This window comes from Trifolium pratense, linkage group LG4 (assembly GCF_020283565.1).
Source record: "Trifolium pratense cultivar HEN17-A07 linkage group LG4, ARS_RC_1.1, whole genome shotgun sequence".
NCBI lineage: Eukaryota > Viridiplantae > Streptophyta > Magnoliopsida > Fabales > Fabaceae > Trifolium > Trifolium pratense.
In genome coordinates this window covers 10,202,618-10,218,070 of record NC_060062.1, presented here as the reverse complement: position 1 = coordinate 10,218,070, position 15,453 = coordinate 10,202,618, and the positions used below count along the sequence as shown (strand labels likewise).

Sequence of the window (15,453 nt, the reverse complement as noted above, 5' to 3'; positions counted from 1 at the left end):
ATAAAAACAAAGACATTTGCACACGTCTATAAAAACGAAAGTGATGCATTGATAACTTGCTAGTTAAGAAACCAACCCAACTGGCTAAAATTCAATTTACTTAATTGATAAAAGGATAGTTATATGCAACTAACCAAATATGACACCGAAAATTAAATATATCTCAACAACTTTGTACTAAAAACTAAATACAACCATCTAATTTTCAATGTAGACTATACTAGTAGTGGGGTCATGAGTATAACTCTCAAATGAGAAGTAAACAAGAAAGTATTTACTCAATTCACTATAGGACAACCATATTTTAAAATTCACTAGAATATAGGACCCATGTCGTGCTCGAGTGCGAGAAAACCAGCTGATATGAAGGGTTTCTTGGCTTGTAAGGTGAAGAGTGTCACTCTTTATAAACTACATAAGAGGAGACGTTAATACTGTCTAAATGTAAGATTAAGGCGGCCAGGACAAAGGCAAGTATCTCGAAGCAATTCTTCTGGTGCCGAATTCGGTATGATAGATGAGACACCATGGTAGACATGCCGTGATTCACCACCAAATATTAGAACATCTCCTGATTCTAGAAATACACTCTCTGCCTTCTCAACATTTCTTTGATCCCCGTATAGAAATTCTGCTGAATCGCCAATAGAGAAAGACACAACCGGCAACCCTTTTCGAAGACTTTCTCTACTTTCATCGCGATCCTGCATCAAGTAGTTTAAAATGTAAGCACAAAATTTAAATGACGAAAGTAAAAATATTAAGTCGATAATATACATATATTCCGAGAGTTCTTTTTTTCTTATATAAAAAATGCCAAACAGAAAAGTAGTGTAGCTAACCTGGTGAAGACCAAGCCTTCCACTGGTTTCATAGAAATTAGCAATGCATATATCAGGAGTCATTGAAGGTAGTATGTCCTCAACATAGCTTATTCCAGATTCTTGATTAATTAGATTATGTGCTTCCTGTATAGCTCTTATAACCAAGTTACTAAAATAATGAGGAATACTTGGTGCCTTGCAACCATCAATTGCCCTTTTATATCCATATTTTCTGGTTTGAGGATCCCAATCCATACCAAGACACATCATTTTTAATCGAAGTTTGGCTCCACCTGCATAACCTGGTTGATAGAATCCTCCAGGACCAAGTCCAAGACTGCGGCATTGTTTCACTATTTCAACCTAAAGTTATTAGAAAAAAATGTGAGTCAAAGAATTAAATCCACCATATATGAAATAAATAAATATTCTAATGCAACAGGCGTAGCGAAGCTGTGGTGCATCGTTCAGAAATATGAGGGCAGACCAGACATATGAATGCATTTCATCACAGCAAGTGAAAGAAATTCCAAGAATAAAGAAGAAAGAAAGTTGAGTGAATCATCGATTTAGTCCCTAAAATTGTACGGCGCTGTCAACTTAGTCCTAATATTTCAAAATAGACCCTGAAAATGAAAATCCTCAATCATATTAGTTCTTTGGAATCGGTTAATTTATTCTCTGAAGTTTTCTGGCTGACATTAATGTGAGTGAGAACTTTCAAAATAACGAATCATTTTAAAATTTCGTTAGTCTCAAAGACCAAGTTGACTACACATACTATTTCAAGGATTAAATCGGCGATTCACTCAAAATGACATTGCATTCATCCTAAAACATTATACACAGTGTAGGCTAATTCTGAAATATCAACATGCCTAGTAAGCAGAGAAAGTCAAGTACCTGTTCATCATGAGTTAAATGATGTTTCAAAAGAACCATCCCAGGCCTCAGTATCACGTCATGTGTTGCTCCCTCTTGAATCTTGAATTCAATGCCGTTTTCCTCGTTCTTTTCAAGCAGAGTAGCTCCTGCTATAGTAGAATTTCTTTGACAGCAGATGTCAAAGTTGGTTTTTCTTTGCCCGTTATTATATGGTCTATTGGATGATGCAGCATCATCCTTCTTCCAAAAATGACTTTGTCGCGTTGATTTATTTTTGTTTCTTGTGAAGTTTTCAGTCACTGACAATGTCTTTACTGCTGATGTATTACTAATATTATCATCAAAACCGGAAAATAATCTTGAGTCATTCTTATTGCCCTGTTCCAATCCTAAGTCAACGCGAATTTTCCTCTTGAGTTTACTTTCGAATGAAAAAGTCCTAGTTTCCGGGGAACTAGTGCCCGCGATAAAATCTTTTTCTCTGTCATCTGAAATATCTGATAATGGATTATCAGGCATAACCTGAACATAAACAAATGTAACAATTATTTTTAGCATGAAATGTAATCTTAGCTATATAACAGAAGCCTAATAATAACTAATAAGCATAACCAATATTGTCCTAAGTAACAATACTGTAATTAAAATTTAAATATTGTGTCATGCTAACTTATTAAAAATAAATAAATTAATAAAACCTAATGAACATAATTAATTCAAATCAACAGAAGAATCACAGGTCTTCCTCATTCCCACAAATATCATATTTCTACATTGTTATTCCTAATTCCTAACCCTAACCCTGCTACTGCTATTACTTCAAATCAAAATTTAAGAACCAAATTATTATTATTATTTTCCAATATGAAAGATGAGAAAATAGTGATTAACTTATGAATAAGATAAATTGTGGAGAGTAAAATTAGAGCATATACATTAGCATCAACATTTCCACCAACTAGTGGTGATGACGTGGCACACATGGAGAAACGGCGGTTTAGAGAGTGAAACGACGACGTAAGGTTAGTAAGAATGGTGTGGCGGCGTGAAGAAAGCATGGAACATGAATGGGTGAGATTGAATTATGGTAAAAACGAAAGAAGAAAGGAAGAACAGAGTTTGAATGAATGAATGAATGTGTTGTTTTGGGGACAGGGATGGTCCCTTTGCAGTCAAGCTAAACAGGTCAAACAATAACGAAATCAACTTGTTGGATTCACTTATTTTTTTAGATTATTTTTTAATTTTTTTAAAATAATTTATCTAATTTATAATTTTTTATTGGCAAAAATTGATTTTATAAGCTATTTTTTCGTAAACTATCTTGAAAAATCTATAACATATAAAAATTTATTTATTTGCATAAACTCAAAAATAAGTCAAATTAATCGATCCTTTAATTTTATTTTATTTTTACACTAAACGGCCCCCTAATCTTTAAAAAAATATTAAAATCAACCAGGAATAAATTTAGAATTTAGGGTTGTACCAAAACCAAATTTAGAATTTAGAGGAGTATAATAAATTTATTAACGGAAATAACTTTCTTGAAAAAGAAGATTTTTTTTACAAACTTTCTGTTTCTCAAGGGAATGATCTTAGTCATCTAGAATTTGGTTGTTAAATAAACTCTAGTTAAGAATTGTTTGTAAATCAAATTCGAATTCTTGAACAATTCTTTCCTGACAAAACTCATTAACTACTTAAGTCCAATAGTTTAATTGAAATACTTTCTCAAAAAATTTCCAATGACGATAGTTAAAATATTTTAAGATACTACTTCAAGAATTAAATCGGTGATTCACTCAAAAGACATTGCATTCACCCTAAAATATTATACACAAGTGTAGAGAAAATATTAGCTAGCATGCCTAGTAAGCAGAGAAAGTGAAGTACCTGTTGATTATGGTTTGTTGTGAAGTTTCCGGTCACTGACATTAACTCCGGTGAGAGTGAAATTTTCTTTTCCTTTTTATGCCACGGTACAGTAATAGTGCCCACCATAAAATAGTTTTCTCTATCATAAGAAATACGAGTATCTGATAATGGAGACATGATCTTTCTCTTTGATGAGAGAGTCACTTCTTGAATACACAATTTATGTTTTGATTGATATTCCAAATTTGAATGCTTTATATAGGCGTTAACAAGTAACTTGATCTTATCTATCATCTAAATTTAAAACGATAATAATTCTATTTAATACATAAGATTTATTAAAAATAATATGGTTAAATATCTTTTGAAGATTTTATTTTTATGTGTAGAATATATTTTAGATTTAAAATAAGATATAATTAGAATTTGTAATTTATATTCTTGTTTAGTATTTTTAGGATTAGTTTGTTATTTAAAGATATGATTTGTTTTTCATTTAAAGATATGATCTGTTTTTTACTTAAAAAAAAGATATGATTTATTTTTATTAAACTCTACATAGAGATAATATAGTCAATGGATAAAACAATAATGAGAATAAACTGGAGTGTTCTCCGTATAAAAATATATCTCACGTAATCTCTGCTATACAAATTCAAAGAACCACATCAAAATTTGTTCTAATCCTAAATCTTACTAAAATTCAAATTTTTTATGCTAATTTATTAAAGATAAATAAATGAATAAATCTTACTATATTTCTACGTTGTTTTTCCCGGTACATGTATTGATAGTCATAGATAGTAGTAGCATCTTGGAAATATATCATGTATTTAATCCATTGTTGCTAACTCTCAATTGGGATTTGAATTCTTTAAATTTATTTTCCCTAAATTCACCTACATTCAAGTAAAAATGAACTAAGAGAAAGAAAATATTGTACATCTAGATGCATTTAATTATGTATGTTGTAAAAACCAAAATATCCTAGAATTTTGACTAAATATAAAAAATTTAAGAAACTATAACTTTATTGAATTCAAATCCATCCAACGAATTTACGGTCCGTCGCCTTAATGTTGTTTGGTGCAATCTGACTAGGATAAAATTCATATAAAAAAATTAGGAGAATGTTAACATGTGCATATATGGCACATGTTAAGGTAGTAAAAATAGAAATTATGTCTTAGAATTTGTGCATTTTAACTTTTCAAGCATTAAATGTCTTGTATCATTAAATGTTAAATTTCTATATTAGGATACCTTATCATGTGCCATATATGCACATGTTAACAAGACCCAAAAAATTAATACAGCTCACATTTCATATAATTAATTAATGCATAAGGTTATGCAGAGTTATTGAGTTAATGCGTTGGAAACATATGTGGGGTTTAGTAGTAGTTTTTTTTTTTTAATCTCACCAAAGCATACTCCAATCAAATCAAAAGGAACTCATGGAAAAGCTAATGCCACTTTTGCAAGAGTACTATTAGTATGCTTTGGTCAATAAGTTAGAGTCCGTTACTTAGAGAATAACCCTACTTTGTGACCAAACTTAAAATGATGTGACAAAAAAATGTCACAAATTACTAGTAAAAAAAATTCTCACAAAATATTAAACTAAAAATCAGCTTTTCAAAGGGGGCTGGACGAAGAGGACAATCTTAATGTGAATGGTGGTAATTTAATGGGCCAGGAGGTTGTAGCAGGTGGACCTATAATTTCTACCACTTCATATCAGGCTGTTAAAGGGGGTGCAGTTAGAAGACAGACTAAATCTGATGACTTGGGCTGCATACACAAGCCCAATTTATTACATGATAATGTTTGTGGAGGTGCAGATAGTTTAAAGGGAGGGGTTTATAGTGATGGGCCTATAAATGTTTACAAAAAATTGAATAATGGTCCAAATTCTAATTTGCCTATCCAGAAAAAGAAAAAAAAAAACTAACGCAGAAACACAAGGGGAAGTATACGCAAAACTCTGTTCTGCCATCAGCATCTTTGAGAAGACAACAATAGCTCGCGTGCAGTTTGTCTTCACGCAATTCCCATTTATCCTCATCAAAGTCCGTCGTGTGTTCATCCAAATTAGTTAATGGCGCTACTGCAACAGCATCTCGTAACCCACCTCACTTATGCGCTACGGGAAAGCAAGCAGTGGCTTTGATTTCTTCGGCAGGTGATATACTTTGTTGTAGTTCGATCAATTCCTCAGATATTCGAAATTGTAATAAAGTATTTTTGAAGAATTATGAAAAGGAAGTAGCTTCTAAAGTTTGGCGAGGAGCTTTAGAGTTGGGGGTTGAGATGACATCGGAGATGGGGAAGGACTCTTTGGAGGGCACAGTTAGAGGTGGAACGGAGGTGGATTGCATACAAGAAATTCAGGATAATAAAAAAAAAAAAGATGTAGAAGAAAGACGACGAATGTGGAATCAGTTGTTATTTCCGGCCAAAACAAAATGAACAAATTTGTATAACCATAAGAAAAGAATAAGTCGAATTAACCGAAAACATACATTATGACCACTTAATCACACCAAACGCCCCCATGCTTAGAGAGATACAATTCTAACAATTGTGATCGAATTTCTTCGTTCCAACTCCCAAGCAAAGAAAAACATCCTTTAAGTGAATGACCAATGTCATGCTAGAAAATAACCTTAACATATTCATTACCTAACCAAACATAAATCAACCTAATATATTTAAATAAAACAAACTTAAATTCTTCAAAGTAATTCAATTTCATAATATCATTCAATCAGTGACATTCACCATATTTCAACATTATCACCCTTGTATTCGATTTTCAATTTTGTTGATCAATAAGAACTAGGGAATTTTGAATAGCTAAATCTAACATTAGGAAAATTAAAGTAAATTGCACATACTTAAATAAATTAACTATTAAGCACCATACAAGACAATTTAAACTAATTAATCAAAACAAGAATTAAGAAATAACAACTAATTTATAACTATTAACATTAGTCTTTTAAGAAACAATTAACAAACTAAATCGTAAATATAACGATTGGTTAAATAATTGTAGCTACATGATTTTGTTGAAGATCTAAAATAGTTTTTCCAAAATCACAATGACTCGTATGTTTGTGCTAAACCTGCCACGAATCTAAAAACCAAATTATTTGAAATATAATATCTTTAATCAAGATTATTATTGATACAAAATTACTAATAAATAGAAACTTGAATTTTTAATTGAGAACAAAAAAAAACAAAAAATTAAGGCTGATTACATGTTATAATCTTGCTAGCTAGCGATCTGGCCTCCCCATGGATATCATTGATGTTATTGGTGAAACCGCCCTGCCGGAATCCGCCATAGATTGGAGGAAAATCATGCCGGAAAATTGCCAAGCAGACACAAGAAGAAAAACCATGCCTCTTAATAGGTATGAATATTCATGGTATATGTATATACACTTCCTTAAAATCACAGTGCCCAACATAGATATGAACGCCGGGAATCTAGTCATTTTCACTTATGTTTCTTGCTTTTGTCAAGAACCTAGCTAAGACTCAGTTTACCCCTACTATATATATATTAAACTATTTATTTTTGGTTACCATGTTATAGATACAAAATTTTCACCGCTGTTTAAAGGTACAAGATGAATTCTCTTCTTCTAATTCAACTAGATAATTTTTATACACAAGAGTCCGATATCAAACCTCTAACACTTGACTATTTACTTAAAGGACTCAAATATCTTACCGCTCAAATTAAATTAATTGTTAAATATATATTAAACATTTTTTCAAGAGAAAAAAGAATATGCACCGACAGTATAAAATAATTTTACACTGTCAACTAATCACAACCATGTTTTCCGCCACGTCACATCACTTAACTCTACCTTATTGATTATGACATGGAAGATTTAATCATTCTAATTGGTTGTCCGTGTAAAATTAAATTACACCAACGGCGCGTGTTCATTAAACTCTTTTTTCAATTAGTCAAGTAGTTTTAATAAACAATTTATATTTTAACTAAAATTTAGAATATGAGCACATCATGGAGTCATTGGTATCGAAGATGTAGTACATGGATCTCAAATCACAACTATTCATACTGGCTTCATGCAAACTATGTCAACAAAATGTTGTCACCGTAACAAAACATATGTTTGGTGTGTAACAGTTCCTAAAGTTTGAAGTACTATTCTTTATTAATTTTTCTTTTGTATTATTCTTTATAAAATGAATCGAGATGACAATGGTAAAGGATGGGTAGGATACAATGGAGGGTATAAGATTCTGAATTAGGAGTTCAAATAATTGGTCAAAATATTGATGTATATTTAGTTCGAATTTTTGACCCAATACATTAACCTTTTCATTTATATTTGAGATCGATAATATCTGTTAAATATGTTTGGATCTTATCCCCAAAAGCTAGTTCAAAGGGTGGGGTTGCCCTCACATATTTATACACTTCACATCCCGGGAACTTAAGCAATGTGGAACTTCAAACAACACAACCTGGGTCAAATGCCCACATTGCAGTCCTTAACCCGGCTCTGATACCATGTTAAATATGCTTGGATCTCAACCCCAAAAGCTAGCTCAAAGGGTGAGGTTGCCTTCACATATTTATACACTTCACATCCCGGGAATCTAAGCAATGTGGGACTTCAAACAATCTCCAATAACACAACTTCACATTCAACATCCACCCTCACGCCTAGCGTGGTCCTGGGTCAAATGCCCACATTGCAGTCCTTAACCCGGCTCTGATACTATGTTAAATATGCTTGGATCTCATCCCCAAAAGTTAGCTCAAAGGGTGAGGTTGCCCTCACATATTTATACACTTCACATCCCGGGAACCTAAGCAATGTGGGACCTCAAACAACACAACAACACATTCAACACCCACCCTCACGCCTAGCGTGGTCCTGGGTCAAATGCCCACATTGCAGTCCTTAACCCGGCTCTGATACCATGTTAAAGATATTTGGATCTCAACCCCCAAAAGCTAGCTCAAAGGGTGAGGTTGCCTTCACATATTTATACACTTCACATCCCGGGAATCTAAGCAATGTGGGACTTCAAACAATCTCCAATAACACAACTTCACATTCAACACTCACCCTCACGCCTAGCGTGGTCCTGGGTCAAATGCCCACATTGCAGTCCTTAACCCGGCTCTGATACCATGTTAAATATGCTTGGATCTCATCCCCAAAAGCTAGCTCAAAGGGTGAGGTTGCCTTCACATATTTATACACTTCACATCCCGGGAACCTAAGCAATGTGGGACTTCAAACAATATCAAACAACACAACAACACATTCAACAATATCAACATGTCAGTGTCGTAGTAAGATATCCGTGTTAAAGTATATACTTTATAAAATCTCATATAATATTTTATCTATCATTTATAAATTCTATATATTTTAGTTTATGAAAAATTTATACTTCTATATAATGTTATATTAACGTGGTGGCAATATATATTTTTCGGACACTATTATAAATTAAAATTATTTTTGAAGTTCATTGAATTTCGACGAACGCGTTTGTAACTTGCCTTCCTAGACGTGGGTTATGTTTTTTTTTTTTTTTCTTTTAACAATAAATGGTTAAAATAAAACACTCCTATATATTCTTACAAAAACAAATTTATCCATTCACAGTGGAAATCTGTTATGGTTGATTGCAATGTAAGTCCCACATTGCTAATGAAGGGAAAAAAAAAGGTCAAAGAAATTATATTGAAGAAGTCCCACATCGCTTAGAATGGTGAAGCAATGAGGGAATCAAGGCTATATAATGGACCTAAGTTCTTTGTTTATAATTGCACCAGTCAGTAGCACTTTAAGCTTATATCTGACTTTTTTGTTTTTCTCTTGTACTCTTGTATTAGAGGGTTGAGAGATGTAGTTAGGTATTTGCTTTGGAGAGTGTGGGTGTATTGGGGGCCAAGGGAAGGTTGAGGGTAGTCTATGTGTTGTAACAATTTTCACATAGTGTTTATTCTCTGGTTGTCGGTTTTGACAACGGCCGTGGTTTTTTCTCCGGTTTTGGAGTTTCCACGTTATATTCTTGTGTTGTTGATTGCGTTCTTTTATTTTCTCTATGCCGGTTTTTCCCAACAACTGGTATCAGAGCTCTTGGTTTGATCCAGGAGAGGGAGTTCCGCTGTGAAGTTTAGGCTAGAGAAAATTGATGTTTGGCTTGTGGAAAATCAAGTCAAGGATGTGGTGATGCAATCTGGGTTACACAAGGTCAGCCTGGAGAGGCGGTGGTAATAATACTCAACATCAGCCTGGAGAGGCGGTGGTAATAATACTCAACATCTGTCTGGAGAGGCGGTGATAAGAATACTCGGGTTACGTCTGAAACAACAACTTATTATGAGGATGCGGAGGTGCTAGTGGAAGTTGAGAATCGGTGGAGTGTTGAGTCATGGACTTTGGAAGCTCCTATCACATGTGTTTGAAGAAGAAATACTTTTGAATCCCTAGAGCTAGTTGAAGGTGGAGTTGTTCATCTTGGAGACGGGAAAGCTTGTAAGGTTCAAGGTATGAGTGAGTTTCTTTTAATACGATGTGAGGTATTTTCTTTAACTTTGATGCATAGATAGTTCTACTATTATTGGTTATGCATGTTACTAGTGGTGATTCTCATGTTTTGGTTAAGTTGTGGATCTTCGGGTGGGTACTTGTTAGTGACATGAGTTTAGTTGGACTAGTGAAACAAGGTTTACTAGGTGATGTAACTAAACTGGAATTGTTGGAGCCTAACAATGGCCTGAAGATGGTTTCAAAACAGTTTGAAGTTGTTCAAGTGGAACATGGGCATCGTTTGACATGGATGCAAGGTGTGTGATGATAGCGTGCGGGCATTGGTTGGCATTGATGCAAGGTACGCGGTTATCTCGATGGCTGATGAACTTCCAGAGAAAGCCAACATGGAAGTTGCACCATAAATTGTCAGCGAGTTTTCGAGATGAAATTCTTGGGATAGCTTGGTTCCAAGTGAAGAAAAATCTTGGGATGATTTAGTTTCAAGTGAAGAAAATTCTTGGGATGGTTTAGTTCCAAGTGGAGTGTACTCTTTATGGTGGAGTATGATAATTTAATTTGTCGGTATAGACAATGAGAATTATGATTGTCGGTATAAACAATGGAAGCAGAAGATAATGGTTGTCGGTGTAGACAATGAAGATTGAAGACCATTACAATCAAGGTGGAGATTGTTAGGGTTGATTGCAATGTAAGTCCCACATTGCTAATGAAGGGAAAAAAAAAGGTCAAAGAAATTATATTGAAGAAGTCCCACATCGCTTAGAATGGTGAAGCAATGAGGGAATCAAGGCTATATAATGGACCTAAGTTCTTTGTTTATAATTGCACCAGTCAGTAGCACTTTAAGCTTATATCTGACTTTTTTGTTTTTCTCATGTACTCTTGTATTAGAGGGTTGAGAGATGTAGTTAGGTATTTGCTTTGGAGAGTGTGGGTGTATTGGGGGCCAAGGGAAGGTTGAGGGTAGTCTATGTGTTGTAACAATTTTCACATAGTGTTTATTCTCTGGTTGTCGGTTTTGACAACGGCCGTGGTTTTTTCTCCGGTTTTGGAGTTTCCACGTTATATTCTTGTGTTGTTGATTGCGTTCTTTTATTTTCTCTATGCCGGTTTTTCCCAACAAAATCTCCACAAACTAGATAGTGTGGTTTCCGTCGAGCTTACAAAACTTATCCATCAACTAAGAGACTTGTTTCATAACTAATTGTCGTCATTATAAACTCAAGATCTCATCAATAATTGGTTTGGTTCCCATCAACCCAAATTCATTTGGAAAAACATTTCAATCAACAAATCACAATCCCAAAAGTTGATGTAATCTGAATGTAACTCAACACATGAGAGAGATCCTCACGGTGGTAAAAGTCTTTGGGAGGATACTCAAGTATTTTATCTATATTATAGATTAAATACATCAATCATTCAATTAATTTAAAAAATATTTTTTTTATCATATAATGAAGACAATATTGAGTATCTCTCAAAATCTTACTAGATGGCGACTAATTTTTTTTACCATGTTAACTTTTCTGGGGTCGTAAAAATTTAACCATAACTAATTTTGCAATTTGCCATGTCAATATATTTTTAGCCACGGTTTAATCTTATTTAGCCATGGGTGAGTCGTGGCAAATCATGATTTAGGAAATATGTAAAATAATACATTATTAGCTACGATTAAAATGGCACTTCATATTTTGCCACCATGATTGGAAATCTCCCTCTCGGTGGTGATCTTACACTTAATAAAAATAAGCTCAATGACTTATGATGATAGAAATATCACAACGTATAGTAATTTTCATTTTATTTTTGCTTCTAATTAAGGTGAGTTCTTTCCCTAACATCTTTATCATTTCTTCTATTTTGTCTATGTCACTCTAGAGAGAATTCAATCCCCACATTGTTTATTGTTTCTTTCATTAAAAAAAGCATGGAGAAGGGAATATAAATTTAATTAAACACGCATCACTGATTTTATTAATTTATTAAAAAACATCACATAAAAGCACATACAAAGTGTTTAAAATTAAACTTGATAATACTTTTAAATACAGAGAAAACAAGCTCTCATGTAAATGTAGACCTTGCCCCTCTCATTTATTCTCTTTCGTAGTAGCTGATAAAGATTAACCATTCAAAACTTTTTCACCTCACTTGATGCTGCAAAAGAAAATAAAAATGTTACCCTTAATTAGTTGCATACAATATATAATGGGTCATGCTAAACAAGATAATGTAAACCAGTTCCATTTAATTTAGGATACAATAAGCAATGTGTCAAAAAAAAAAGAGAACAATAAACAAGTTCAATTATAGGACAATCATATTGGTTCTAAAATATATCAAAATTGCTAATACATTTTTAATGTTTTTTTTTAATAATTTAATGGACTAAATTGACTAATAAAAAAATATATTTGAAGACCAAATTGACTGTCTAAAAATATATTTGATGATCAAAATGACTAATAAAAGAGACACTTGAGGACCTAATTTCAATTTTGATATATTCAAAGACAAATGTAACAGCAAAATATATTCCAGGGACCAAAATGGTGGTATGCCCTTAAAGAAACATCAAAACTCGAATTGATGTACTAAAAAAACAAGTTAGGATCCTCTTCATTGTATATCTTCATTTTCCATCTCCAGTAGTATAATTTTGAAGAGTTTTAAAATACATATTAAATTATTGTACTCACTAAATATCACATTATTGTATTTATTTTCTCAAAACTTTAATAATGACAAAAATGGAGAGGATCTTAACTAAAAAAACTTGATTTAATATATTACGATTTTCAAATGCTTATAAATGGATTCATCAACGATAACCTTGAAACTTTATTTTTTTGAGATTCATATTAGAAATGGCTAATTTTTATATTTCATAATTAGATAATGCACATTGATGTGAACAATACCTAGCACAGTTGATGGAATAATTGATCTTGAAAGGGAGGTTAATTCCACATTTGCCAGGAAGTGAAGCAGCATTATTTTCATTAATAATACTTTTGAACCTCTCAGCCGCAGACTTCAAGCAGTAGCAAGTAGTACGAATGTCAGTGATGGACCTAGCCGCTGCGTTAGCGATCGCTCTAACGCCGTTACAACAATTCGTCGTAACAGGACCACCATTCTGAAGATAACCTACGCATGGCAAAATGTTACTTGTGACTTGTCCACATGTAACGGCATATCCATTTTGTGCATATAACAAAACCATACACATTAAAACAACACATGCCAACTTGAAATTAGCCATGAATCTTAAGAAAAGAGTATTAATGCTTTAGTTTGTAATATTGGAATTGGTTACTAGTAATATTTAGGGGTGAGGGTGGGGGGGTTTATATAGTGATTTTAAAGAGTGTTGATTTTGGCGGTGGTGGTTGTGTGTTATTGAATGCTTCACTACCTTGAGAGACTTGGGATATGGGCTTTATGTTTAGTTCAAGTCTCATGTAATAGGGGGAGTATCCCTAGAATAGTTTCAAGTGACACTTCAAAGGAGGGATTTATGTTTAGTTTCAATCTCATGTAATGGGGGTATGATCCCAAGAATAATTTCAAGTCACATTTCAAAGCAGTGGCACCGAATGAGTTTTCCTAAACCAATGCATTAGATTGCGTTTATTATATATATTTTCTGGGCTTTAGCCCTCTGGTTCCCGGTAATCTAGAGTTCAGCGATTATATTGGGAAAGTCTGGTCAATAATTATTCTCATAAAAAATTGAACTTTAGTTCTTTCAAATACATTCTAAGGATAGCTCATTACATGAGTCGTTGTCTTGGTTACCGTAGACATGTTTTTAGGTGTTGGAGCTTTACATTATATATTTAAAAAGAGATTTTTTAGAATGTAAACAAACATAAAGTATAGCTTCAGATTTTTTAAAAAATACATTAAAAAAAATTTCAAAACAAAATCATTTTTTTAAGCTTAAACAAACACACCTATAAATTTGATAATAGAATAAAAATATTGATATCGCTATAACTTAGAGGCAAAATATGTCTACGATAATTTAAATTTAGTTCTTCTGAGTTTAACTCAGTAAATGTAGACATCACATTGTATATGCATGAGTTATAGTTCGAAACTCATTCATTCCATTTATTTATTTTAAAGGTAAAATTTTTAATCATTAGACTACTTGACAAGGAAAAAAAGGCTTAATCGCATATTTGGTTACATACTTACATTAATTTTAGGTTTCAAATTGATCTCTTATGTTTTAAAGTTTGTCCCTTATGTTTTAAATGTTTCAAGTTGGTCTCTCTAAATTTCTAAAATTTGAATTAGTTAGTCACTATTTAATCAACTTTATAGTTATAGACTAACTAATTCAAATTATAAACTTGAGAGACTAACTTGAAACGTTTAAAAGATAAGAGATTCCTTTGAAACGTTTAAAACACACTAGACAACATAAAACCTAAAATAGATGTAAGAGTGTAAAATGCACAATTTTTTGTGCAAATCTTGACTATTAAATTTTTATCACTTCTTTTTAATATTTTTATTTTATTTTGAAGGGTGGTGATTTTAATGGACGACTCCTATGTCACCCGGTAGAGAATTCAGTCCCATGTTGACATATGTATTTCTTCTACTACCTACTTGGACTAAATGTACTATTTTTATGTCTTGTTTTGATGGTATTTTTCTTAAAGTATATAAATGTAAATATTATCATATAAGATCTTGTTTTATTTGTTTCGATGAATATATTCAAAATATCAAATTTTTATAATTTTAACTAATAGACAATTAAAGATATTCGTAAGCACTTTCTTGACACATCTTGTGTTGCGAAAACTTTTCTATTAATATATATCATTTTGGTTTCTTAAAAAAAAAATTCGTAAGCAAAATTATATATTGATTACATATGCATAATTGTCAATGTGTTCTTATATTTGAAAGGGGGGAGTATTTTTCTTTTTAAAGATTTCATGTGGAATATCGCTGTGGGATATTGTAAAATTTAATTCAAGTCTGTTTACGTAAAGCACATACATGTATGAATTGAAAATAAATATAAAAAAAGAGTTAGGATCCGTTGACACCAGGTGTCAAACTTTAATTTGACACCAAATCTCAACCGTCTATTTCTTTTAATCAAAGGCTAATAATAGTTTCCTATATTAACTCATGTGTGTATCTATTTAGGAGATTCCTTATTTTTAGGTTGCATAAAAATTTGATTTGTTGTTTTACCAAAAAAAATTTGATATGCGTTCTACCAAAAAAATAATAATTTTTTTTTCTACAAAAAAAAA

At 32.4% G+C, this 15,453-nt stretch overlaps 1 protein-coding gene across 2 annotated transcripts; it reads right to left on the bottom strand.

The window, feature by feature from the left end:
* Positions 1–79: 79 nt before the first annotated feature.
* On the bottom strand, positions 80–3,840 carry LOC123921842. 2 transcript variants are annotated; one of them, XM_045974535.1, is made up of 4 exons: positions 3,606–3,840; positions 1,728–2,231; positions 843–1,187; positions 80–704 (listed from the first exon to the last, which is right to left on the bottom strand). In XM_045974535.1, the coding sequence occupies exons 1-4, from the start codon at positions 3,762–3,764 to the stop codon at positions 429–431; spliced, it is 1,284 nt and encodes a 427-aa protein (XP_045830491.1). In that variant the 5' UTR covers positions 3,765–3,840; the 3' UTR covers positions 80–428. The 2 variants fall into 2 exon arrangements, with proteins under 2 accessions (XP_045830491.1, XP_045830492.1); XM_045974536.1 differs by lacking the exon at positions 3,606–3,840 and adding an exon at positions 2,645–2,873.
* Positions 3,841–15,453: the final 11,613 nt, after the last annotated feature.

Excerpts from the sequence above, each read along its gene's own strand:
- LOC123921842 (XM_045974535.1), bottom strand. The coding sequence starts at position 3,764 with ATGTCTCCATTATCAGATACTCGTATTTCTTATGATAGAGAAAACTAT. Across the intron at positions 1,188-1,727 it reads ATTTAACTCATGATGAACAG|GTTGAAATAGTGAAACAATG; the intron begins GTACTTGACTTT and ends TAATAACTTTAG. Across the intron at positions 705-842 it reads GAAGGCTTGGTCTTCACCAG|GATCGCGATGAAAGTAGAGA; the intron begins GTTAGCTACACT and ends TACTTGATGCAG.